General features: G+C 55.2%; 1 protein-coding gene across 1 annotated transcript in view; it reads left to right on the top strand.

The window, feature by feature from the left end:
* Window positions 1–21,975, top strand: part of MYO18B (myosin XVIIIB) — a 50,362-nt gene extending 28,387 nt beyond the window's left edge. The window contains 11 exon segments of the mRNA XM_030460667.1: window positions 617–763; window positions 3,619–3,732; window positions 4,231–4,347; window positions 5,025–5,108; window positions 6,000–6,137; window positions 6,817–7,002; window positions 13,136–13,269; window positions 14,183–14,224; window positions 14,781–14,927; window positions 19,653–20,890; window positions 21,429–21,975. Of these exon segments, the coding sequence (XP_030316527.1) occupies window positions 617–763; window positions 3,619–3,732; window positions 4,231–4,347; window positions 5,025–5,108; window positions 6,000–6,137; window positions 6,817–7,002; window positions 13,136–13,269; window positions 14,183–14,224; window positions 14,781–14,927; window positions 19,653–20,889 (2,346 nt within the window). The 3' untranslated portion in view covers window position 20,890; window positions 21,429–21,975.
* Window positions 21,976–23,212: the final 1,237 nt, after the last annotated feature.

Here is a 23,212-nt window from a genome sequence, read left to right as displayed (position 1 = left end):
TCTCCTGCTGGCTGACTTTCTCCTGCCCTTGTTACTCCTTTCCCTAATGGAGAAGAAAGTGTTTTTCTGGCTTTTTTTTTTTTTTTCCCCACACAACGATTTTTACATTTTCTGTGCCAGCTTAACCTCCATCTTTTGGGTCTGCCCCTCTCGGCCCCTACCCAGGGTGGTTCCCCGGGGGGGTGACAGTGGCTGGTGGCCACCAGGCCATGTCGCTGTGGCTCTGGGGACCCACAGTGGCTCCTCTGTCCCCAGCCGTGTGGCTGAGCTGTCCCTCTGGGCAGACACAGAGACCAGGAGTGGGCAAACGTTTTCAGAGGCACTGAGTTGGTGGGGAAAAATGTCGTGTTTTGGTGGAACCCGCTCGTTTTAGTGGTTACAAAATGTGATTTCTCCTTTTCACTTAACTGTGAAGTTCTGTTCATTTGATAGAGGGAAAGTTGTGATATTTATAGGTAGATAATTTAACTTCTTGCTCCACCCCTTCAGCATCACCAAAACACATCTGTATTTTGTGGGGAATGCCTTGGGGTGGGACGGGAGGGCCGGGTGAAGGTTTTGCAGGGCAGCAGAGCTCAGAACCCTCCCTCTCCCCCTCTCTCTTTCCCCTCCCCAGATGGGTCACCGGGATTTCGATGTGGAGAAGCGGCTGCGCCGGGACCTGCGCCGGACCCGGGCTCTGCTGGCAGATCTGCAGCCTCTGCTGCCCACCCCCGGGGAGCCCCGAACCAGCACCCAGGACCTCCAGCTCCTGCGCAGGCAGGTGGGTGGGTGGGTGCTGGCAGCCCCTGCCCCTCGGGGCATCGCCCAGGGGAAGCCACAAGGAATATTCACAGCTCTGGGGCTGTGTCTGGGTGAGAGGAGCTGCTCCTGGCAGGGGGGCCTCCCCTGGCACTGCTCTGTCATTAACCCACCAGTGGTTAAGTGATTGATAATTGATTTTTAATTTTTTTTAATTATTTGGAATTGCTTTCTGCTCAGCCCCTGTTCCAGGTGTCTGACCGGGGGTTGCCCTGGGGCTGCTGCGGGGCAGGAGGAGCAGGGGTAGCAGGGGATTTGCTGTAGTTCAGGCTCAGGCACCCTGAGTTCACAGAGAGAGGCTGCAGGGCTGTGCCAGGCTGGTGCCCACAGCTCCTCCCTGGGGGGAGCTTGTGGTGCCCCCTGCCATGGGACAGGGGGGCACAAGGTGTCTGACCCCCCAGGGAGGGTCTCCATGTGCATCCCATGGTGCTGAGATGAGGATGCTCTGAACCCACTCAGTCATTCCCCTGTGCTGCACATTTCCCCTGGAAATAACATCCTCGGGAGGGCACGAGTGACTCCAACAACTCACAGCTATAATTGGGATAATAGTTGTGCATAAATAACATCTGTGAGCAGCAGCTGTTCCCACCTCTGCTGAGGGAAAAGGGGAAGGTGAGCTCAGCCTGATGTGCCCAAAGGAGTGCCCAGGTCCCTGGCATCTCCATGCCTGTGCCACCGACCTGGGCACAGCCATGGCAAGCAGCAGGAATGGCCATTTTTGGCCTTGATGAGTCCTTTTTTAACATTGTTGAGCTGGTGCCATAATGCTGCACTAAAGGATGAATCCCTTGGTAGTCCCAGAGTCCCAGTCTGGGGCAGGAGCTGATTCCCAGCCCCTGTCTTGCTCCTCCCCAGCCCCCAGAGAGCTGATGCTGCACAACCCTCTCCCTGTCCTGTTCCCAAGGAGCAGCACTGGGACTCTGCACCCTTCAGAACTTCCTTGTGATTGTGCCACCCTTTAAATTTAAACAATTTCTAATGGCATTCATGACGACTTGCTCAAAGCTAATGCATCCTACCACCAGCCCACAAACCTCCCCAAGAATAAAAACTTTGCTAAAATGCTGCATTTCCATTAATCAGAATCCATATGGCCAGAAATATAGCATAGCATTGTTTCTTAATAAGGCTGAAGCATCCATTTTATGCAGGTATTTAACAGATGGTGCAGCACAGCAAACTAATGTTCATACATTATGCATTTTTTGGGGGGGGGGGGGGTAGCGTTTGAGTTTATTCTTCTCAAGTGGGAAAATTCCATAACATGAAGTGAAATGGAAGCTGATATTTAATGATAGGCCCTGGAGATGTGTTTGACTCTGATTAAACTCTCTGGAGTCTCAGTGTCGTGATGGCAGGGGATGGGGTGGCTTCTGGAGGGATCTGAAGCTGGGCAGGTGGAACAGTCCTTGGCCATAAAACCAGAAGTCAGTCTGGTTGACATCTCTAATGTCTCGGTTTGGTAAAGGCTTCCTGAGCTTCATGCAAAGCATAAAAGCTATTTTTTTCAGCTGGTGGAAGAAAGAGGAACACAGAGTGTGTGGCTCTGCAGATGTATGAATAGATTGCCCAAACAATCCATCAGCTGGGCTGGGGCTGGACACAGGAAAATCACTTTAAATAATACTTTTGTAGGACTGAAACTGCCAAATGTCTGTGCCAGAGCTCTGTGTTTGCCGTGAGAGATTCTGCTGGAGAGCCAAGGAGGCTTTGGGTTATTCTTTGGTTTGTGCAGGGGTGACAGCAGGGCTGGGGATGGGAATGGGGATCCCAGGAGGGGAGTTAAAATAGTGGGGAGGGGATCCAATTTAGGAAGGAAGGTGGAGGCTGAAGGTCACAACCCTCTGGCATCTCCAAGGGCACCAGAAGGGCCATTGCTCTGGCCCTGGGATGGAGAAGGAAAAGCTTCCCTTGCTGCTGGCTGCATGGGCAGTGTTGGCTCTAATTAATTTGCTCAGCTTGTCCAATCACCCCAACCAGCTGAGGGAAATGGGCTGAGGATTGCTCCAGTTACAGTACCTTGTAATCCCTCTCTCTTTCGAGGGAGAGAGCAAAAAACAGGTGAGGAAATCCTGAGAAAATAGCCTAAAATGCTCCAAGTGATGCACAGTGGCTGCTGCCAGCCCCAGAGCTCTGGGTTCTCTGGGGAAAACTGGGACTGGGCTTGGGAATGAGCAGCAGGAGGAGGGGTTTAGGAGCTGGGATTTTTTTTTTTTCCATAAAGAGAACAGAGAAACCCAAGGAACTGGATGTTCAGGTACAGCCTACAGGAACTCCTCCATTTGGGCAGTGGGAGTTTCTGGGATGCTGCTGCCTCTTCCAGATGTTTGCAGCCCAATTCAGAGCATTGTGGTCCTGATGAGTGAGCTGCAAGAGCTGGCAGCAGATTAGCATTTATAAACGGGGTATTTCGGGTGTATTTGCAAATGCAATTTGTGCCAGGTGAAAAGCCCCTTTGCAAACTCTGGATCTTGAATTGCTCTAATCAGGAATTACACATAATTCACATCATTTTGCAAATTAATGATCCCAGCTCTGCCTCACCCCTCTGGCAGTGCTGAGGCAGGGGGTTGGATGTGCAGATCCAGGGTTTGGTGTACTCTGCTGCCCTGGCTGGGGGAAGGGAACAATTTTCCCTAAAATCCAGGAGCAGGTGGACTCCAGGTGTACAAAAGGTGAAGTCTCTGTGTGCCTGAGCAGGGGAAAACACCCCAGGACCACCGTGTCAAGAGACCTGGGAACAGCATCACTGAGAGGTGACTTCTTCAGGCCCCCAGTGCCCCTTTTAACTCTGATCCCCTCGATCTTTCCCAGTTGGAAGAGAGGGAAGCAAAGTGTGCAGAGGCCCAGAGGTCCCAGCAGGAAGCAGCCCTGGAGCTGGAGAACCTGCGTGCAGAGCTGGAGACCCTCAGCAGGAACAAGACCCTGGTGAGGGGACCCTTGGGGGGAGGTCTGGGGGTGAGAGGGGGGCAGCAGGCACAGCCCAACCTCCTGGTGCTGGGGAGCAAGATTTGGCTGCTTTGCTAAACCAGCAGCAATCAGCTCATTTACCAAATCACCCAGGATATTTACCAAATCACCTAGAATATTTACCAAATCACCCCATTAACCAAATCACCCAGAATATTTACTAAATCACCCAGGATATTTACCAAATCACCCAGAATATTTACTAAATCGCCCAGAACATTGACTAAATGGCCCAGAATATTCACTTAATCGCCAATCTTTTTGGGAACAACACCCCCCCCCCCCCCCCCCCCCCCCCCGGTGGCTTAATGGACGGAGATAATTCTGACAAAGGCAGAGCATCCCCTGGTTCCCCTCCCCAGACAGGCAGGAGCCCCTCCTGGTGCAAGCAGGGTGTGTGTGGGGGGTTGTTGGGCAGTGGGTGCTGATCCAGCAGCCCCCTGGGTGCTCCCTCAGGTGGATGAGCAGCTGGGTCAGCTCCAGCACCAGAGAGCTGAGCTCCTGAAACGCATTGATGAGGACCAGGAAGACCTGAACGAGCTGATGGCAAAGCACAAAGCTCTGATCGCCCAGGTAGGACCTGGGGAGCACCCACCCCTCCCTGGGGGGCTCCTGCAAACCCTGCAGCCCGGCTGGGAGGGGGCCTGGGGGTACCCGGGGTGGGTAGGCACCCCAGGAAGCAGATGCTGTGACCAGAGGAAGGGATGGCTCAGCTCTTTGCTTCCTCCCTCCTGTAGTTTTGGGTCTTCTCTCAAGTAGTGTCTTGAGTTGCCATAGCTGGGAGATCCCACAGCATCCCTGGCTGGATCCTTGTCTGGTTTCTTTCCCTGTGGGAATCCCACAGAGCTCGGGCAGCCCTGGGGCTCTCCGTGCAATACCCAGGCTAAGGCAGCCTGTCCCAAAGGGCTGTCCCAAGGGACTCTCCCAAAGGGCTGTCCCTGGAGCTGAGGGTCCCCAAGGCTCCCCGTGGAGCAGGGAGAGGTTGGTGAGAGGGACAATTCCCAGGCTGCTGCCCCTGGCAGTGGTGGCACAGAGCCAGGGGACTGTGTCTGAAAGGACCCTGGGGACAGAGGTGACCTCCACAACTCGGTCTCTTTCCCAAAAATGGGGAAGGCTGCGGGGAGCCAGGGGGTTCAGCTCCTCCAGTGCAGGAGCAGCGGGTGGTTCTGGTGCTGGGGGGTGGAGGGATGAGCCCCCCAACCCCTCCTCATGGTGTGGTGCCCTTGGTTGGGGTTTCCCCCTTTCTGCAGTCAGCATCAGACATTGCTCAGATCCGGGAGCTGCAGACACAGGTGGAGGATGTGAAGAAGGAGAAGCAGAGCCTCCAGGAGAAGGTAACAGGACCCAGGGCTGAGGGCTGAGACCCACCCAGCCATCCCCTGGTGCCTCTGCACATCCCCTGTGTCCCTGTCTGAAACCAGACCCAGACTGGCACGGAACCATCTGTCCTTGGCACAACTTTGGGCTGCCCGGGGAGGTGGCTGAATCCCCATTCCTGGAGGTGTTTTACAGCTGTGGTGCTGAGGGACACAGCTCAGCATCAGATGAGGGAGGTTGGGCTGGGGGTTGGACTGGATGATCCTAAAAGGATCTTTTCCAACCAGAAGGGTTCTGTGATTCTGTATGGGGTGGTGAGGGGCTGGTCCCAGGATGGGTGCTGTGCTGCCTCACCTACAGCTGCACCCACCCCCTGCAGAGTGTGGATTTAATTTTGAACACGAGTAATTCCATGGCTTTGAGTGCTCTGTTGGGTGTGGCTGAGCTGCCCAGGACTCCTTCCTGCTGAGTGGAGTTGCTGTAGGGAGAGGACAGAGAAAAGCAGGCAGATTCCCATAGTTTTAGGCCAAGTACAAAATCTGAACACAAAATCACTACAGGGGAAGTTTGGAGATCTCAGTGGAACAGCTGGAGAGGCAACTTGGTCCCCAGCAGCTTCCCACAGAGGGAAACATTCTGATTATTCCTTTTTTTTTTTTTTTTATCAAAAAGTTTGTGAGAAGGATAAAAGCAGGAGAGGCTCAGACACTTACCTCTCCACCATGTTTTCCATTCACAAGCACACATCCACCTCCTGCATCCACTGCCTGGCAGGGAGCCCCGGGCAGCATCACCTGGGGTCCCGGCTGCAGGTCACCCCAGGGTGGGCGTGGGGCTCGGGTGGGTGTGTGTGTGGGTGTGGGGGTGTGTGTGGGTGTGGGAGGTGCTGAGCAGCCCCTTCTCCCCAGCTGCAGGCAGCACAGGCCCGGGCAGCACGGCTGGAGCAGTGCCCAGCAGAACGCTCCATAGTCAGCAGGCAGGAAGCCCGGATCCGAGCCCTGGAGAGCCAGCTGGACTGCCAGGCCATGCAGATGAAACGCTTTGAGGTACCCCCACCTCCCCCCCGAGGGACACAGCCCCTCTGCCCCGGGGTAGAGCCCCTGGGGGAGGGTGGGGAGGGCCAAGGGGGGGGCTTTGGGCAGCTCCTCCCATGCTGTGAAGAGTCTGGGGGGGTCACAGCACCCCTGTTATCTTCATGGCTTCACTGGGATGTAACTGGAAACCAGCAAAGCTAGAAACACCTGGAAGAGCACCCGGTCCCTGCCTCTGGCCATGGAGAACAGGGTGTGCTGATGGCTCAGGGGCATCCCCCTGCTCTGGCATCCTCCACAAATGAGGATATCAGGCCTGAGTGAAAAAAAAAAAGAATAAATAATTCCCCAATCACATCTCTGCTGGCACCCTGGGATAGGGTTCTACTGCTGCTTTTCCCCAGTTGTGCTGCCACAGCAAGCCCAGCCCAGGGGGCCAGGAGAATGCTCCCCAGTGCAGCAGCCAGCCCTGTGGGACCCCTGGGGATGTGGGGAGGGGGTCCCTGAAGGATGGGGCTGGGAGATGGGGCTGCCCCATTGCAGTGGGTCCAGGGAGGGGCTGGGGTCCCTGGGGTCTGCACCAGCCTGCAAGCTGTCAGGGTGATGTTTGATAACACCAGAGCCTGGTGGTGAGGGTTCCCCACATCACTGGGTGCTCCCAGAGAGCTCCAGGGCTCCTTCCCCCCCTCCCCAGGTGCTGGTGCTGCGGCTGCGGGACAGCATCATAAAGATGGGTGAGGAGCTGGAGAGTGCAGCTGAGTCAGAGGCACGAGAGAAGGAGAACAGCAGATACTACCAGAGGAGGATGGAAGAGATGAAGGCTGAGCTGGATGAGCTGGTGCAGAGGGAGCTGGAGTCCAGCCGCAGGCGCCTGGAGCTGGTAAGGAGGGAGCAGCCCAGGGGGGCTCCTGGGGAGCCAGGCCCAGGGTGTGGGTTTGCTGAGGCTGCAGGGATGCCAGGTTGGAAGGGACCCCAAGGACCATCTGGTCTGACCCTCCTAATCCTGGAGTTTGGATGAGAGGCCCCTCGGAGGGGCAGGGCATCACTTCCCCCAAACCATCAGACCAGAGCTGGTACAGGGGCACCTCGTGTTCTGGCTCTCTGGGGCTGAGCTGGCAGCCTGGGCAGTCCTTCAGCCCCGTGTTCTGTTCTGAGGAGGCAATGATGACTTTGTCTGCTCAGCCCTAAGAGATGCTGGGAAGTAGCCCAGGTCATCCCTGCCCCTCCTCGTGCTGGTTCTCAGGCAGCACCGTGGTGGGGCTGAGTGCTCCCCTGGCACGGGGGGCAATGCCCCCCCCTCCTGTCACCCACCCTCCTGTCACCCACCCTCCTGTCACCCCCCCTGCTCCTGGCTGTGCCAGAGAACCCCTGGAGCAGCCACCCTGCTGTGTGTGATTCCCCTTCATCTCCCAGTCCTCACCCAGCATCTCTTCTCCTCTTTGGGTTTTGTTGCTGTTTGGTTGTTTTTCCCCCTCAGCAAACAGAAGCCAAGCCTTGCTCCCGAGCTGTAATTGAAAGCTATTACATTTCTGCTGACAGCACAGCAGTGTTAGGAGCAGTTATTTTATCAATAATCTTTTATTTAACAATCAAGGAGATTCCAGCGTTTTATTTCACCCTGAGGCTGCCCGAGGGAACGGAGCTATAGTGTGAATTATCCCACATCCCTGCCAGCACCAGCAGCAGCTTTTGTCCTTGTTCTGCCCCCCCTGAGCCCCAAGTGCTGGTGACAGCTCTGCCTGCCAGGACACCCCCCAGGCATGAAATGAGTTTCCAGGCTGGAACTCTGGAGCCATGGATGCTCCTCAGAGTAGATCTCAACACCTGATGCTTTGGTGGCTCCCTGCTTGGCTTAGGAGGGAATTGTGGAGCCTTCTGGGCTGGAAAGGACCTTTAGGGTCATCAAGTCCAACCCTTAACCTGCAAAATCCACCCCAAGCTCCCAGCCCTGTGCAGCAATACCCTGGGGCTGGATCCTGCTGCTCTCCTGGGGGTGCTGGTTCTGGAGCAGAGCTGAGCTGCCTGCTAGGACCCAAGCTGGTCCTTTCAACTGCTCTTCTCTATCTCAACATGTATTTTTAGAAGCTTTTTGAACATTTCCTCTGAGGATGTGAAGAGGGGTGAGGTGAGGTGCTTGGCCTTCTCAGCTTCTCTTATTGCAAACCAAGTTTGAAAAGAAGTCCAAAGGGGATTTTAGAGGCACCTCCCTGGAATAAGACACAAAACCCTATAAGCAGCCAAACTCAAAAGCCAGTCCTGAGGGGTTGGGGTCTGTCCAGACACCCAGACATTTGGGGTTCTGTGTCCCCAGGAGCCCTGTGGTGGGGACCCCCCCAGCCCCAGGTCTCTGTGACCCAGCCTGGGGCAGCTCAGCCACCCTGGGACCTAGGGCTGCCCTGGTGTTCCCCAGGAGCAGAGCATCCCCCAGCCTGTGTGTGCTCTCAGCATCCCTTAAATAAAAGCTGGGAGGAGAGCTGTGATCACAGAGCCCCCCTGGGCCTGGCAAGTGGCTGGCAGTGAGCATCAATAGTTAATAGAGAGCCACTTACAGCTCTACTCCTGTTAAATCCCCCATCAATTATAAATACTGCATGAATTATTCACTTAACATTACTTAAGTCGTGGTCTGCACCTAACCATTTTTTTTAAGTTTATTTAAATAAGCAGGCAGGAGGTGGTGGGCTTGCCACACACCACCAGGGTTTAGGAGATGCCTCGAAGGGACCAAATCATTGCACAGGTTGGGCTGGAAATCCACTCTTGTCTCCTGGTGTCTGTATGGAAGGTATTTTCTCCTCCCAGCTGGTATATTTATCAGTGATGGAGGAACTGGAAAGTTCTGTCTCCCCATTCCCCACAGGAGCCAGGCTCAGGACAGGTATTTTCATCCCTCCCTTGTTTCCATCCCAGCTCTGGGTGGTGGGGAGCTGGGAGCTGGCAGGCAGATAATGGGCTTGAACACTTCCCAAGCCTGGTGCCCTGGCAGTGATGGAGGCATTTCCTGGGGGGAAGGTAGGACTTGGCCTTGCTTGTCTCATGTTCTGGGTTTCCTCCTTGGAGCTGTAGCTCTGCTTCCCATTAAATCTGGATCCACAGCTCCACGGAGCTGACACCCAGAGCTGGACAGGACAGAGCCTGGGGCTGCAGCACAGCCTGAGCCGTGGCCAGAGATGGATTTCCCAGTTAGAGGCAGTCCTGGGGAGCTGTAAAACCATCCCTGGGCTCCTCCAGTGTCTGCTGGGGACAGGGAGGATGGAGCAGGGGCTGGGGAAGGGCTCCTGGGGTGATGCTCTGCCACCCACCACTGGGGTTTCCCTCTGGAGGCTGCTGGGATCTGGTGCTGGAGGTGGGAAAATGGGAAACGGGGCAGCACAGGGGGTGTTGGCAAGAGGCCTCATTCAGCTGCTTTTGGTGTCATAAAAAGCCTTGGACAGGGACAGGGACAAGGACAGGGACAGTGCTGGAGGAGCCTGTGCCCCCCTTGCCTTGCTGTCTCACAGAGGGGTTGCTGCAGCAGTGGAAGGCAGGATGGAGCAGTTCCACCTTGCAGCCAGGAATTCCTGCAGCAGGAGCTGGGAGCAGCTCATGTTCCTGGCAGGAAAACCCAGAGTGGTGCTGCCAAGGACTGCACTGGGGAGGGGGGGGAGCTTAAAATCAGATTTCTTTAATGAAGCTGTGAAATTCGTCACCATAATAATTAACTATTTTGACTGAAAGCTGAAGTACAGGTGTGAAGATATTCTTCACACTTTTTTCTTTTTCTCTTTTTTTAAAGATGAGAGTCCTCTTGTAAATAACTTTTTTTTTTTCTGGCTCTGGTGCTGTCAGAGCTGCTTTGTGATGCTGCCTGCTCATCACTGTGGGACCCAGTCTGCTGCAGCACGTTGCAGCCTCATTGCTAGGAGTGGGGGTTTTTGGGTTTTTTGGGTTGGTTTTTTTTTTTTTTTTTCACTTGCAAGCTTTAGAGATTATATATTCTTTCATTGAAGTTAAGCAGCAAAGTGGGAGCTGTTTGTGCTTCCAGCAGGGAATGCCACCCTGCTCCCCAGGGCACCCAGCAGGGTCCCAGCCCCTCCTGTGCCCTGGAGCTGCTCTCACCTTTAAATTTAATGACTTTGACCAAGTGTAAGGACAATTATCATCCAAGGCAGGCAGCCCCTGGAGGGGAGGTTGGGTGATGGAAGGGCCAGGAGTACAAGCTCCCCCAGGTCCCTGCTCATGGGGCTCATTGTACAGCAGGGATTTCAAGTCATTAATTCATCAGGAAATGATCAGCACTGGGGGCTGCTCACCCCACACCCCCTGGATGCTGGGGGGGGCACAGGGAGAGCTGCTCACCCCCCCTCCACTCCAACTGCAGAAATTCTGCCACTCCAAACTTCCTGAAAGCCTGCGAGGTAATTGCTTAATTAAAAATAATAATGGGTGATGAGTGCTGCAGGTGTGTGCTGAATCCTTCCAGGAGAGGCAATCCAAACTGGCTCAATTAGGCTGCACTTCACTCAAGGTGGATGGGAGCTCAGAAAGGTTATGTTGTGACAGCAGAACCCCAAACAACAACAAAAGGTGGGAGGGGGATGCTCTGCAGTGCCTTCCTCAGCATCCTTCCCTCTCCCATGGATGATTTCATTATTTCACTACTGGTTTTGCTCAGCTCTTTTTAGCTTCAAATGATTCTGAGACAAAATTAGATGAAGAAGAAACTTGTAAGAAAGAGAAGCAATGAAAAACAGAGGCAGGATGTGGAAGAGGGTCCTGGCTGGGACACTTGCAGTAGAAATGATTTTTTTTGCAGGGTGTTCCATGTTGTCAGGGGCTCTCCAGCCTCCTCCTCCCCTGGGTGAGGGCAAGAGGTGCAGGCTGTGAGCATCACTATCTCAGTGTGGGTTTGTTTGTGCTGCCCATCACCAGGAGAGCCCCATCCCCTCTTGTCTTGGGAAACCCTTTACTTCAGGATCCCTACCTGCAGAAATTAACCTCAGCTTTTCTAAAACACAAGTTTTTGGCTTGGCAGTGAACTTGGGTTCTGGGTCTGTCTGTGGTGAGTGGGAGGATGAGATTTGGGCAGGATGTGTGCTGGTGGCTGAGGAGCCAGACTGGTCAGGGAGCTGGTCAGGCTGTCTCTGCTCCAGATGCTCCTGCAAGGAGCCAGATCCATGCCAGTGGGGATTTAAGGGCAGAGGATGCTCCTGGGCTTGTGTAGCAGAATCAGGGAATCACTTAAAGAGGAAAAGCCCTTTAAGATCATGGAGCCCAGTTATTAACCCAGCACTGCCAAGGCCACCACTGACCCAGGCAGGGCCCTCAGCACCAACTCTGCACAGCTTTGAGACCCCTCCAGGGATGGGTTTGAGGAGGGAATGAGTGAGTGGAGCTCTGGCTGCAGAATCAGCAGGATTGGGGTGCTGCTGAGTGCCTGCTGCTTCCCTGCCAGGCACTGTCAGGGTAATAACAGCAGAAGGGAGGCAAGGACTTAAACGCAGCCACTGAACTATATTTAATTTGCACTGTATCCCAGAGCTAAGGAACTAATTCAATAGAGGCTCTTATCAGCCTGTTTGAAGGGCTGAGCTTTTTATCTCTGCCTGGGTGCAGCCAGGTAACCAGCTGAAGCCTGGGGCTCTCTGCCCTGGGGCTTTTCTCCTCCTGGGGGTCACCCCTCACCCTCTGCCCCCTCCCCAGCCCCCGGCCCTTTGAGGGGCAGCCCTGGCATGGGGAGCAGCTCCACGGCTTGGGCAATGGGCTCCCCACACACACAATTCATGGCAAAACGGGTTCTCTCCCCATTCTGCCTTTGCCCGAGCTGGGAGGGAAGCAAAGGGCTGGGAGAGGCTGAGTTTCAGGAAGCTTCCTGGCAGCATCCTGGTTTTTACCAGTCCCGCACGGGCTGAGCTGGGAGATTCCTTCCCGTGTTTTGATGAACTGAAATGTTCCTCTCCTCGGGCCTGCACGCCTGGTGATCCCAGGGCTTCCATTATTTACTCTGACAGGCTGCTGGCTCCCACGCACTGGCCTGTCACAGCCCCTGCTGCAAATCATCCCTCACCTTGTCACCGCCGAGATGGCAATTTTACAGCTGGCAGCTCCGGCCACAGGGAGTCTGCAGCTCCAGCTCCTCCTCCTCCTCTCCACCGTATGATGGTCTGGGAAAGGTCCTGGCTGGGAGGATCAGGATGAGCAGGGTGGTGCTGGGTTGGTGTCCTTGGGGGGTGATGCTGGAGGCACCCAGGGGGTGCTGCTTGCTGGGTTTTTGTGTCCCTGTGGCTTGAGCTAAAACCGAATTTCTGGTTTTTCTGCCCAGCCTGGGTGTTTCTGGATAGAGCTCTGTGTCCCAGGAGCATCCCCACTGCCTCTGTCTCTTCCTGTGCCCAGCAGGGACACCGTGCTCTCACACGGGGTGGTTGCACATGGGGTGGGGGGGTTATAAAGATCATCATCAGATGCACTCATTTGGGATGCTGATTTTTCATCCTGATGGGGCAGTGCTGCAGTGCTGAGCTGAAATACACAGCACCCACAGCACCCACTCCCTGCTCAGCCCTGCTCCTTGTGTGCATGTGGGGTTGGATATTAGGAAGGAATTCTTTCCAGAGAGGGTGCTGAGGCATTGGAATGGGCTGCCCAGTGAGGGGATGGTTTCTCCATCCCTGGAGAGTTTTAAGAGGAGACTGAATGTGGCACTGAGTGGGAACCACAGGAGGAGTGGATCAAAGGTTGGAGTTGATGATCCCAGAGGTCTTTTCCAACCCAAATGATTCTGTGGTTCTGTCATTCTCTGCTCCCTGTGGCACCAGGCACCCCCAGCTGTGGGGATTTTTGGCTCTGAGCCTGTTTCAGCCCTGGGGGTGTTGGTTGGTCACCGTGGGGTCCAGCTGTGCCTGGTTCTCTGCAGCTGAGGTTTGCAGCTCCCCCTGCACTGGGGTGCAGAGAGCCCAGGGGGTGGGGGGAGCTTTAGCAGAGCCCCTTATCCCCTGTCCTGGGGGTCAGGAGCTGAGCTGGTGCCTTCCCCACAGGAGCAGCAGCTGGCAGAGCTGGCAGGGACACGTCAGGTCCTGCAGGGTGACCTGGGCACCTCCATCCAGCGCATCGCCCGGCTGCAGGCGGCACTGGAGGAGCTGAGAGGCAGCGATGACAGCGATGCTGAGAGGTGAGGGGGGGTCAGAGGGGGCTCTGGGGGGCTCAGGAGGGAGGTTCAGGTGTGGTGCAGTGCTGGAGGGTGCTGCACCATGATGCCAGGATGGCTGCACATCTCCATCCCTGCCCGTTTTCACTGCAGCAGCACAGTGATGGGCAGGGAGCTGATGGGAGGCTTCAGGGAAAGGTGTTGTCCTTAAAATCACTCTGTGGCCCAGATTAAAATAAGAAAAAAGGGTGGAAATAGCTCTATTCTCAGACCAAGTTCCCATCCCCAGCATGGCCTGCTGCTGGGCACTTATGGGTTAAAAGTCCTGCACTTTGCTGAGCCCCAGCAGCTGGGGGCTGGAGGGACCAGTGGAGCTGGGCAGGTTTGGGTGGAAGATTTTACTGGGGAAAAATGGGGAAGAAAACTCAGTGAATTTTTCAGGTGTTGTTTCTACAGCCAGCCCTTCAATTTTCCCCTCTGCTACACTGCTGAAGGGGCATCGTGACAAATGGAGACAAAATGGATAAATGCATTTAAAAAAAAAAAATGCAGCAGGGATGTACTTGTCACCATGCCATGAGATTTTTCTTTGTGTAGTGATTAAACCAGGGAAGGGTGTGACAGAAACCTTGAGCTCAGAAATTTGCTGCTGCTAAAAAAAAAAAAAAAAAAAGTGATTTCCAGTACAATTGGCACCTTAGAGGTGAGAAGTGAAGTGCTGGCAGGGAGGGCTCTGCTGCCTTTTGCTCCCTGCAGCACAGCAGAGTGGGTGCAGGGGGTCCATTCCCTGGGGTCCCTCCTGCAGCCCGGGGGGTGTAGGGAGCAGGTGAGGGGGGGTCTCCAGCCCTGTCCTGGTGCCATCCAGCTGGGTTTCAGGGGGGGATGTTCCCCAGCTCAGGGTGACACTGACTGTCCTGTCCCTCTCTGTCCCTTGCAGCGTGCAGACAGTGCCGGACTCGCTCTGCTCCCGGAGAGAGATGTGAGTGAGCCCTGGGGAGCTGCAGACCTGGGTTTTGGGACCTGCACCCCCTGATTCTGAGGGGTCCCAGGCCACCTTGCTCCATTCTCTGTGTCCTGTGTGCCCCCCCACCCCCTGGCTTTCCTGGGAGCTCCTGCTCTCACGCCAGGCAGGATGCTCCCTCCGGGATGCAGCTGGAGAACATGGAGCTGATCTGTGGCTTCTGGAGGAAAACAGATCCTGAAAGATTTTGTCCTCTGTGGCTGGTCAGGGGGCTGCTGGTGGGTGGGCAGGGGTGGGTCGGTGCCCAGGGTCACAGTGGTTCTCAAGTCCTGGAGGTTTTTCCTGACCACTGCCTCCAGGGAGCTTCTCCAAGGGAAACAGGTCCCAGCAGCAGAGCTGGCACAAGGACCAGGTCACCTTGTCAGTGCCACAGACCAGCCAGGACAGAGCCTGCCAGCTGGAGCTGACATTCCTGGGGCTGTGAAGGACCCACTGGGTCCCAGGACCCCTTCCCCATTCCCTGCCCCCCCTGCCCATGCTGATGGAGCTCACATGGTCCCATCTCTCCCCACAGGGACACTGGATCCACACTCAGCCTGGCACCCTCGGAGAGCATCAAGTCCTGGCTGGGGTTATCTGTGGGCAGCTCCTCCCCAGCAGGGACCAGCCTGGCAGGGAGCCTCTCAGCACCCTCCGACAGCCACAGCACCCAGGGCTCCAGGTAAGGCACCCCCAGCCCTTCCTGGGCACCTCTGCTGGTGACAGAGCCCGGTGTCAGGGGCAGGGGAGCCCCTCAGCTCCTGGAGGGGGGATACAGATGCTGGGGGGGGGATGACAGTGGCATTGGTTGGGCTCCTTTAGGATGTGCAGAAAGGACCTGGGGGTGACATCAAAGCCAGGAAGGCAGTCACTGCCATGCCAGGCTCAGCTAAAGGTTGGATGGAAGTGGCCCCATCAAACTCGTGCTGCAAGCAGGGCAGTGCCCCTTGGTGTGTTCTCTGGAGAGAATTTAAAGAGGCAGTGCAGCCTGTTTGAGGATTTGCATGCCATCTGCTCACCTCTCCCTGCTGCAGACAGTCTGTGCTGGCACAGCTCTGGTATCCAATCTGGTCAGTTTTGAGGGAGATGCTAATGGGCCAGGGGGGGAGCTGGAAGAGTGGTCCAAGCAGTCCTGTGGCCAGAATGCCCCAGCTGGGCTCCCATGAGCCTCCCCAGGGTGCTGGGCATCAGGGGCTGCCTGGGGCTGGGTGGGTGCCCTGGTTTAGGGCCACCATGTCTGGGTGTCCATCATAGGGGGCACAGCCCCTTGTTTTGTCCCCCTGGCACTGCAGGGTCACAGGCAAACCAGATTTTTGTGTCTCGTGTGTTGTGTGGAGTTTGGGGAAGCCCAGGTGGGTGCTGCCCAGGGGGCTGTGGTCCAAGGGACCCAGCTCCATGGTGAGGGAGTGGCAGCAAATCAGGAGCTGAGGCTGGCATCGTGTTTCTGAGCTGAAACACCCTGGATTTGTGATAAAAGGGCAGGTGTTTAGGCTTGGGGATTAGCAAAAACAGTTTGCTGGGCTGACCGTGGCCATTGTGAGAGGCAGTTTGTATCCAGACCTGGAAGGAGTGTGAGAAGCTGCCCGTGTCCTGGGGGTCAGGAAAAGGCAGACTGCAAATCCCTGTGCCATGGCTGTGTTTGGCTCCAGCTAATCCAAGGTGAAAATACTAGGGAGGAGGCTGTGCAAAATGCAAACAAACAGGAGAAGAGAGCAGGAAGGCAATAGAACTGAGCTCAGGGAAAGGAGCTCCCCCTTATTGAGATTCCTTTGTCTTACACAAGCAGCCAGTAATGAAAAATGAATCTTCCTAGCATTTGCTCCTCAGCTCTACACGTGGGTTCTCTGCTGAACAAACGGCTGCTGAAAGCCAGAGCAGAGCAGAGAAGCTGCTATCAGCAGAGCAGTGCACAGGAATCACAGCCTTGATTCATGTTTTCTTTAATTCTCTGCTGTTTCAATGCTTGTACAAAACTCTGGCCAGCAGGCTAAGCCTCAGTAACCACAGCACAGAGCTGGGATAAACCATCAGGGCTTTTTTGTTTTTTTTCCTTAGGAAGCCAATTAAAAAATAAATGCATTTAGTTCTGCCCCTGGGCAGGCAGCTCAGGGTTGCTACAGGACCCTGCCCTCCAGGTCCTGCAGCATCCCCTGCCCCAGGCATCCCCTCCCCTTCTTCTCAGGCTCAGAAAACCCTGAGCTTGGGTCCCAAGGCTGCTGGGGATCCGACACGTTTATTTTTAGACATTATGGTGTCAAAAGCAAATCATTACACAGGAAACTGGGAGCTCTTCTGTAGATGACAGTGTGACAAGAAAATCCTCTGCTGTCAGAAATGAGGCCACTCTCTTGCCTCTCCCTGAAATGGAGCTCTCTTGGCTTCATTTGTGAGCCACCAGGAACAGCATCCCAGCCCCACTTCCCACCCCAGCCATGTGTTGCACTGCATGTGTGGATTTTATTGTATAAATTATTTCAACTAGCATAATTGTAATCATGTTAATTGCTATGTAATCTTCACTAATTATTGTTGTATGTCATTTGCTTTGGTGCAAGTGGCATATTGCAGAACTCTGGGTTGGCTTGCAGATGCCTTCTGAGCTCTGCTTTGGGATGGGGCTGGGGAAAACCATCCCAGCCCTTATCCTGGGGCTGATGGAGGAGCAGAGGATGCTGCTGGGGGAAGGGGACTCTGCTGGGTGGGTTTGTTGCCTTCTCAGGATGGCTGGGAGAGGATGAGCTGTGGTTTTGGGGTGGTTTTTTCTTGGTCACCATCAGGGTAGGGTTAAAGGAGCAGATAATGAGGTGCTGGTGCAGAGGAGTGGGGTGCAGCAATGGGGGATAAGGTGGGATGGGGCAGCCCCAGCCTCTGGGCTTGTTCCTGGAGCTGTTTTATCAGCCCAGTTACCAGAAATGTGTTGCATGAGAGAAACCATCAGAAACCACGTTGTGTGGTGGTGGTGGTGGCTGCTGCTGGGGTGGGCATCAGATCAGGGGTCTCCAGAGGTGAACAAAACAGCAAGTTTGGGCTTCCTAGGGGAGGAGGCTTTTGCTGGGAGGACCTGAGCTTTTTTAGATGCTGGAAACCACGAGGAAAAGCATCAAAAGCAGAGAAACCCCTGCAGTGTTTCCCTGCTGTTTGGTGCCTTTTTGCTGCTCGTGTAAACCCTGAGGAGTATTTGTGTTGCCACTGAAAATCCAATCAGGCCCTGCCTGCACTCACTGGGCTGAACAGGAGCCTGGCACTGCTGGTACCGACCCCCTGGTACCGGTACCACACACAGTGACCACAGGGTGATGAGCTGGGGCCAGAGAGATGCAGTACCCTGGGGAAAGCATCCCTTCCCCTGGGCTTTGTGGGGTGAATGCAGCAAATGGGAAGTGCTGGGAGAGGCAAGGATGGAGGAGGAGATCCTGGGATGAGGCTGGAAACCAGGGCAGGTCCCTGCTCGGACCCTGGGGCCCTGGCAGCTGGCTGGAGGAGCAGCCCCATGTTTGCAGGGATTCTCACTCCAGCTTCATTTCAGGCTCTAAAGATTTTAGCAAAAGTAGCAATTGCCTGTCATGCTCAACAGGACAATAAATAGCTGTGTCTAAACCATCCATGTTCACAGTCCATTAGGGTTTCCTACCTCTCCAGCTCACTTTTATCTCAGTCTTAAAAACCAAAGGAAAATATTGAAGCTGGCTGTTTAATTTATGGAAGCTGGTGGTGCAGAAGTCAGTTTACAATATTATTTGGAAACGTGGAGAGTGATTGGAGCAATTTCCCTACAAATTCTCGTGGAGGAATTACACCAGCTATTTAGGTAAAATGCAATTTAGGCTCCTAAACCCCAGCATTATCGAAATGTCTCAAACTATTTATCAGCTGTGAGGCTTCAGCAACATCAGGTGGGGCAGCCCTGGAGGCTGCTGTGTTTCAGGGAGATGAAATCTCTGGTTAATTCATTTTGTGTTGGATGATCAAACGTTTAATGTTGGGTACGTTTAATGATCTGTGGGCACGGGGCAGTGTGGGGAGGGCCAGGAATCTCCGTGCCCTGGGCTGTGCCAGGGGGTGCTGGGGCCCTGAGGCTGCTCCCTGACCCCCTCCCATTCCCCAGCTGGGGAGTTGGCTCCAGCCCGGCTCGTTTCACGGGTCAGGAGCCCGGTCCGAAAGGGTGCCCGGGATTATCCCCGTTCCCATGGCAACCCCAGCATTCCCGGGGCAGGAGGCTTCATTAGCAGTGATGTAAAACTTGCCTACTGTTCCTGCACCTGCTGGCTGCCGAAGCTGTGTTTATATTGACTAAATTCTGATGCTTTTTTGCTTTTTTTTTTCCCCTCCTCCTTTCTGTCGTAGGCAAATTGCCCCCCATTGCAGCCTGCTCGGGAAGGCCAGGGCAAGGTCCAGGTCCCCCTTGGCTAAGGGATGCCAGGGGGATGTCCTGGAGCAGGGATAATCCTCCCGCAGAGGGCAGGGGTGGGTGGGGAGGAGGAGGGGACAGGGCAGGGGGGCAGAGTGCTGGGTTTGCCTCAGCACAGCCCTGGCAGGAGCCCTTTGCCTGTCCCTGTGCTCAGAGAGGCAGAAAACGCAGCTCTGCAGCCCTGCAAAGCAGCAGAGGTGCTTGGGGGGGGAGGCTGTGAAGTGTCACATCAGGGACTCGGTGTCACCAAGCCCCCCGGTGCTGGCAGCCCCTCCCCATCTCTCTGCAGGAGGAGGGGGACAGGCTCGGTGCACAGAGGCTCCTTGGGCATGAGCCAGGATCTGGGAGGAGCTCCAGCAGCTGAACCTCCCGGGATGCCCCAGGGGATGCTCCTGGGCCCCTGTCCCGGTGGAGGGGGTGTTCGGTGCCATCAAAGGCTTGGGTGAGGGACAGGCAGGGTCTGGGGAAAGGCAAGACCCTCCCCTGCTCCTGTCCCCATCCTGCTCAGCAAGGGTAGGAATGGTGTCACCAGGGGGTTAGGTCAGGAATAGCAGCAAAGCTCTTCCTGGGGGGCTGGCACCACGTCCCCCTCCCAGCCACAGCCCCACTGCTCAGCTCTCAGCACAGGGGGACACGCCATAGTAATTATTATTAACTTGTTGTTGTTATTATTATGACATGCTTTGTGAGCTGGTTCCATAAAATTTTAGTGAATATTCTTTGGCTTCGACAGAAGTGAATTAAATCCTCTGTAGTAGGAAAAAAGATGACATTTAGAGGAACGTGGTGGTTTGGCAAAGCTAAAGCTGGTCACATCCCACCCGGATCCAGCCAGCTTGGCTGACTTAGGAGTTCTTTAGGATCAAATCTTGGGGCATTGCCCAGCAGCAGGACTTCACTGGGGGACTGCCAGGGCAGCACCACCTTGTTCTGTCTGCCTGACATCCCAGTCCCTGGGAATCTCTGGGCTGAACCTCCCCCCCGTGTTTGTTGTTTCAGGGTGAGCAGAGAGAGCCGGGATCCTGCCCCAGCCCCGACCCGCCCGGCCCCAGCCCCAGCCCCGTCCCGCGGTGCTGTGGATGCGGGGAGGATGGGGAGTCCCTTGGTGGCTGCTCGAAGGCGGGACTCCAGCAAACCTCCTGCGGGAGGAGAGGACACGGAGAGCCCGAAAAAACCCGTGGAAAGGCCGGGAGAGACCTCCCCGTCGGTGGTGCTGGACAGGAGGCTGCCCGGCTCGCTGTCCCCAGCAGGGTCCCTCCGCAGCAGAGTGTCCCCCCCCAGCTCCTCAGCCGCCCTCTCCGAGTACGTGGAGGAGCTGCGGCGGCAGCGGGGGGCGGAGCGGGACCCGGGGCGCCGGGCACCGGGCGATACCTCCCCCCTCCCCATTTACCGCACCACGGGGGCAGCGGCCCTGAGGCGCTGCCGGGCACTGCCCGAGGAGGAGGAGGAGGAGGAAGAGGAGGGTTCTCCTGGCCATCAGGCGGGGGAAGGCAGGGGAGGAGGTGCCAGCCTGGTGCGGTCCTGCAGCCTGAGGAGCGTGACCTCGGAGCCCCCCGAGCCCGCTCGCTCCCCGGCCCTGAGGAGAGCGTCCAAGTTCGGCTCCTACGATTCCCTCCTGCAATCCCTGGAGGGCTCCGGGCGCCAGCCCAGCTCCCCAGCCTCAGGGCTGCTGGGAACACTGAGGCTGAGCTCCTGGAGGAGCTGCCTGGAGCCATCGGTGGAAGACATGGAGGTGGGAAAGGGCTCCGGGGGGCTCCTGAGCACCTTGTCCAGCGAGGGGCTGGGTGAGGGTCCGGGCAGTGACCCCTTCAGCTGGAGAATCCCCACCCTCAACTACGAGAGAAGAACCAACGTCGACTTCGATGACTTCCTCCCGGCCATCCGCAAAGCCCGCTCCACCAGCAGCCTGGCCAAGCCCGGCAGGGACAGGAGGGATGGACACCGGCCCCTCACTGTCCGCTTCCAGGACGAGGCCCTGGCGGGTGGCTCAGCATCCACCGAGACCAAGGGCACGGCCAAACGCAGCCCTGCAGCCCGGGAGGACCCCGGGGACCTCTCCGACTCCGACTCCTCCTCTGGATCCCGCCTCTCCTCCCGCAGCACCGACAGCATCAAGCGCCGGCCCCAGCGAGGGGATGGGGAGGGCAAAGCCAGCCCCCAGGGCAGCCGGGCAGAGGCAGAGGGGAAGGAAGATGATGTCAACAGCATCATGAGGAAATACCTGGGAAAAGAATAAGGTAACGGGTGCTGAGCTCAGAGCAACCTGCACCCATCTCCCCTCGTCTTTCCCGTGTGACTCCTTGCACAAAGGGAGTCTCCATCATACTGAAACATGTCCCTGTGGTCACCTCTGAGCCTGCTTTCCTCCAGGCTGAACAACCCCAGTTCTCTGAGCCTTCAGCTTGGCCAGGAGGTTGCAGTCAGCTCCCTGGAGGGGGGGTCCCACTGGGCCAGGTGGGCTTTGCCCCTCTTAGCAACTGCTCTGACAGCTCCTTGGGCCCCACGTCTGTATTGCAGCTGGCACTTTGAGAATCAGGATTTATTGCTGCAGTCCAGGTTCCAAAGCAAAGCCCCTAATGAATGCAACACAACTGTAATTAAGTGTTTAAAATAGATTAGAAAAACATTTTGTAGAACCACTGCCTTTAGACTAACTCATTGGGTGTCAAGCTGTGACCAAATTGACTAAGCCAACACGAGAAGGGAGTGCATGTTAATAAAACATTTCTTTCCAGGAAGCACAGTTTGCATAATGCAATGTCCCACTTTCTCCAGACTCTGTTTCCGTGAACTGCAGTGGGTGAGGAGCCACCCTGGGCCACCCCTTCCCCTGCTCCTCTGGAAGAGCTCCGGGCAGGAAACCAGGAATTTAAACAGAGACTGGAAGCAGCTCCCCAAAACTCATGGGATGGTTTGACAGATGATGAGACTTTTTGTTTTGGTTTGTTTTGAAATATACCAAGGTTTTTTTTTGTGCTCCTGCCGTTTCCATCACTGGTGCTTCACTCAGGGCCAGCTTGGGGACAAGGGACTTTCTTGTTCTCCTGCAGTCATTTGACTCAGGAGTTGGTGCTGTAATGAAAACCCAGAAGCTGCCGTAGGTGCCTGATCACTTTCCACACTGTGAAGAGCTGGAGGACCACCAAACCCCCTCCTTTTGAACCCAGTAGGTGCAGCCCAGATGTCTCAACCCACCTTGTGCTGTTTATCATCAGCTGAAGGGCTGCAGGATGCTCTGGGGTTCAGTGTGACCACAGCTCTTGTATCCAGATCCATTTGGATGTCTGCTTGGTTTTTACACAATAAAATATTTGCTTTGACACGAGCTCCTTCTCATCTTTCCTTCCCTGCAGCAAGAGCCAGGTTGGTGCAGAGCTGAGCACTCCTCCTGGGGCTGGGGGCTTCTCACCCAGGACCCCCCAACCTCCCCATCCCTCTGCACTCACCAGCAGCTTTTATGTTCAGCCTCAACCCCCTCACCTAGAGGACACGCAAACTTAGGTGTTTATCAAAGCTTTGTGTGGAAATTATACGTGTCCATGAGGAGATCTCACCTTTCCATCTCTGAGTTCTGATTTGCTGGACTGGGGCATTGGCACTGGTTTGCACTGATTTGCACAACGGGGTTGGATCCTCTGGGGTGGCCGTGGTGCTTGGAAAGACACACTGGGCACTGTGCAATAATTGTCTTTTGCTTTCTTCTTTTCTTTTTCTTCTCCTCTTCTCTTCTCTTCTCTTCTCTTCTCTTCTCTTCTCTTCTCTTCTCTTCTCTTCTCTTCTCTTCTCTTCTCTTCTCTCTCTTCTCTTCTCTTCTCTTTCTCTTCTCTTCTCTTCTCTCTCTCTCTTCTCTTCTCTTCTCTTCTCTTCTCTTCTCTTCTCTTCTCTTCTCTTCTCTTCTCTTCTCTTCTCTTCTCTTCTCTTCTTCTCTTCTCTTCTCTTCTCTTCTCTTCTCTTCTCTTCTCTTCTCTTCTCTTCTCTTCTCTTCTCTTCTCTTCTCTTCTCTTCTCTTCTCTTCTCTTCTCTTCTTCTCTCTCTTCTCTTCTCTTCTCTTCTCTCTCTTCTCTTCTCTTCTCTTCTCTTCCCTTCCCTTCCTTCCCTTCCCTTCCTTCCTTCCTTCCTTCCTTCCTTCCTTCCTTCCTTCCTTCCTTCCTTCCTTCCTTCCTTCCTTCCTTCCTTCCTTCCTTCCTTCCTTCCTTCCTTCCTTCCTTCCTTCCTTCCTTCCTTCCTTCCTTCCTTCCTTCCTTCCTTCCTTCCTTCCTTCCTTCCTTCCTTCTCCTTCCTTCCTTCCTTCCTTCCTTCCTTCCTTCCTTCCTTCCTTCCTTCCTTCCTTCCTTCCTTCCTTCCCTTCCCTTCCCTTCCTTCCCTTCCTTCCCTTCTTTTCCTTCTTTTCCTTCTTCTTTTCTTTCTTTTCTTTCTTCTCACCTAGTTCTAATTCAAACCAAAGCCTGGGGGCAAGAGGCATTTTCCTTGTCACAGATGAATGGGATACCTCTGGATGGGGCTTCAGATCAGAGAGGGACAGCAGTGGGGAAGGGCACCCAGCACCCGTTCTGGGGTTC

This window comes from Calypte anna, chromosome 15 (assembly GCF_003957555.1).
Source record: "Calypte anna isolate BGI_N300 chromosome 15, bCalAnn1_v1.p, whole genome shotgun sequence".
Lineage (NCBI taxonomy): Eukaryota > Metazoa > Chordata > Aves > Apodiformes > Trochilidae > Calypte > Calypte anna.
The sequence above is the reverse complement of the archived record's forward strand: the minus strand, read 5'-3'. Positions and strand labels throughout refer to the sequence as shown.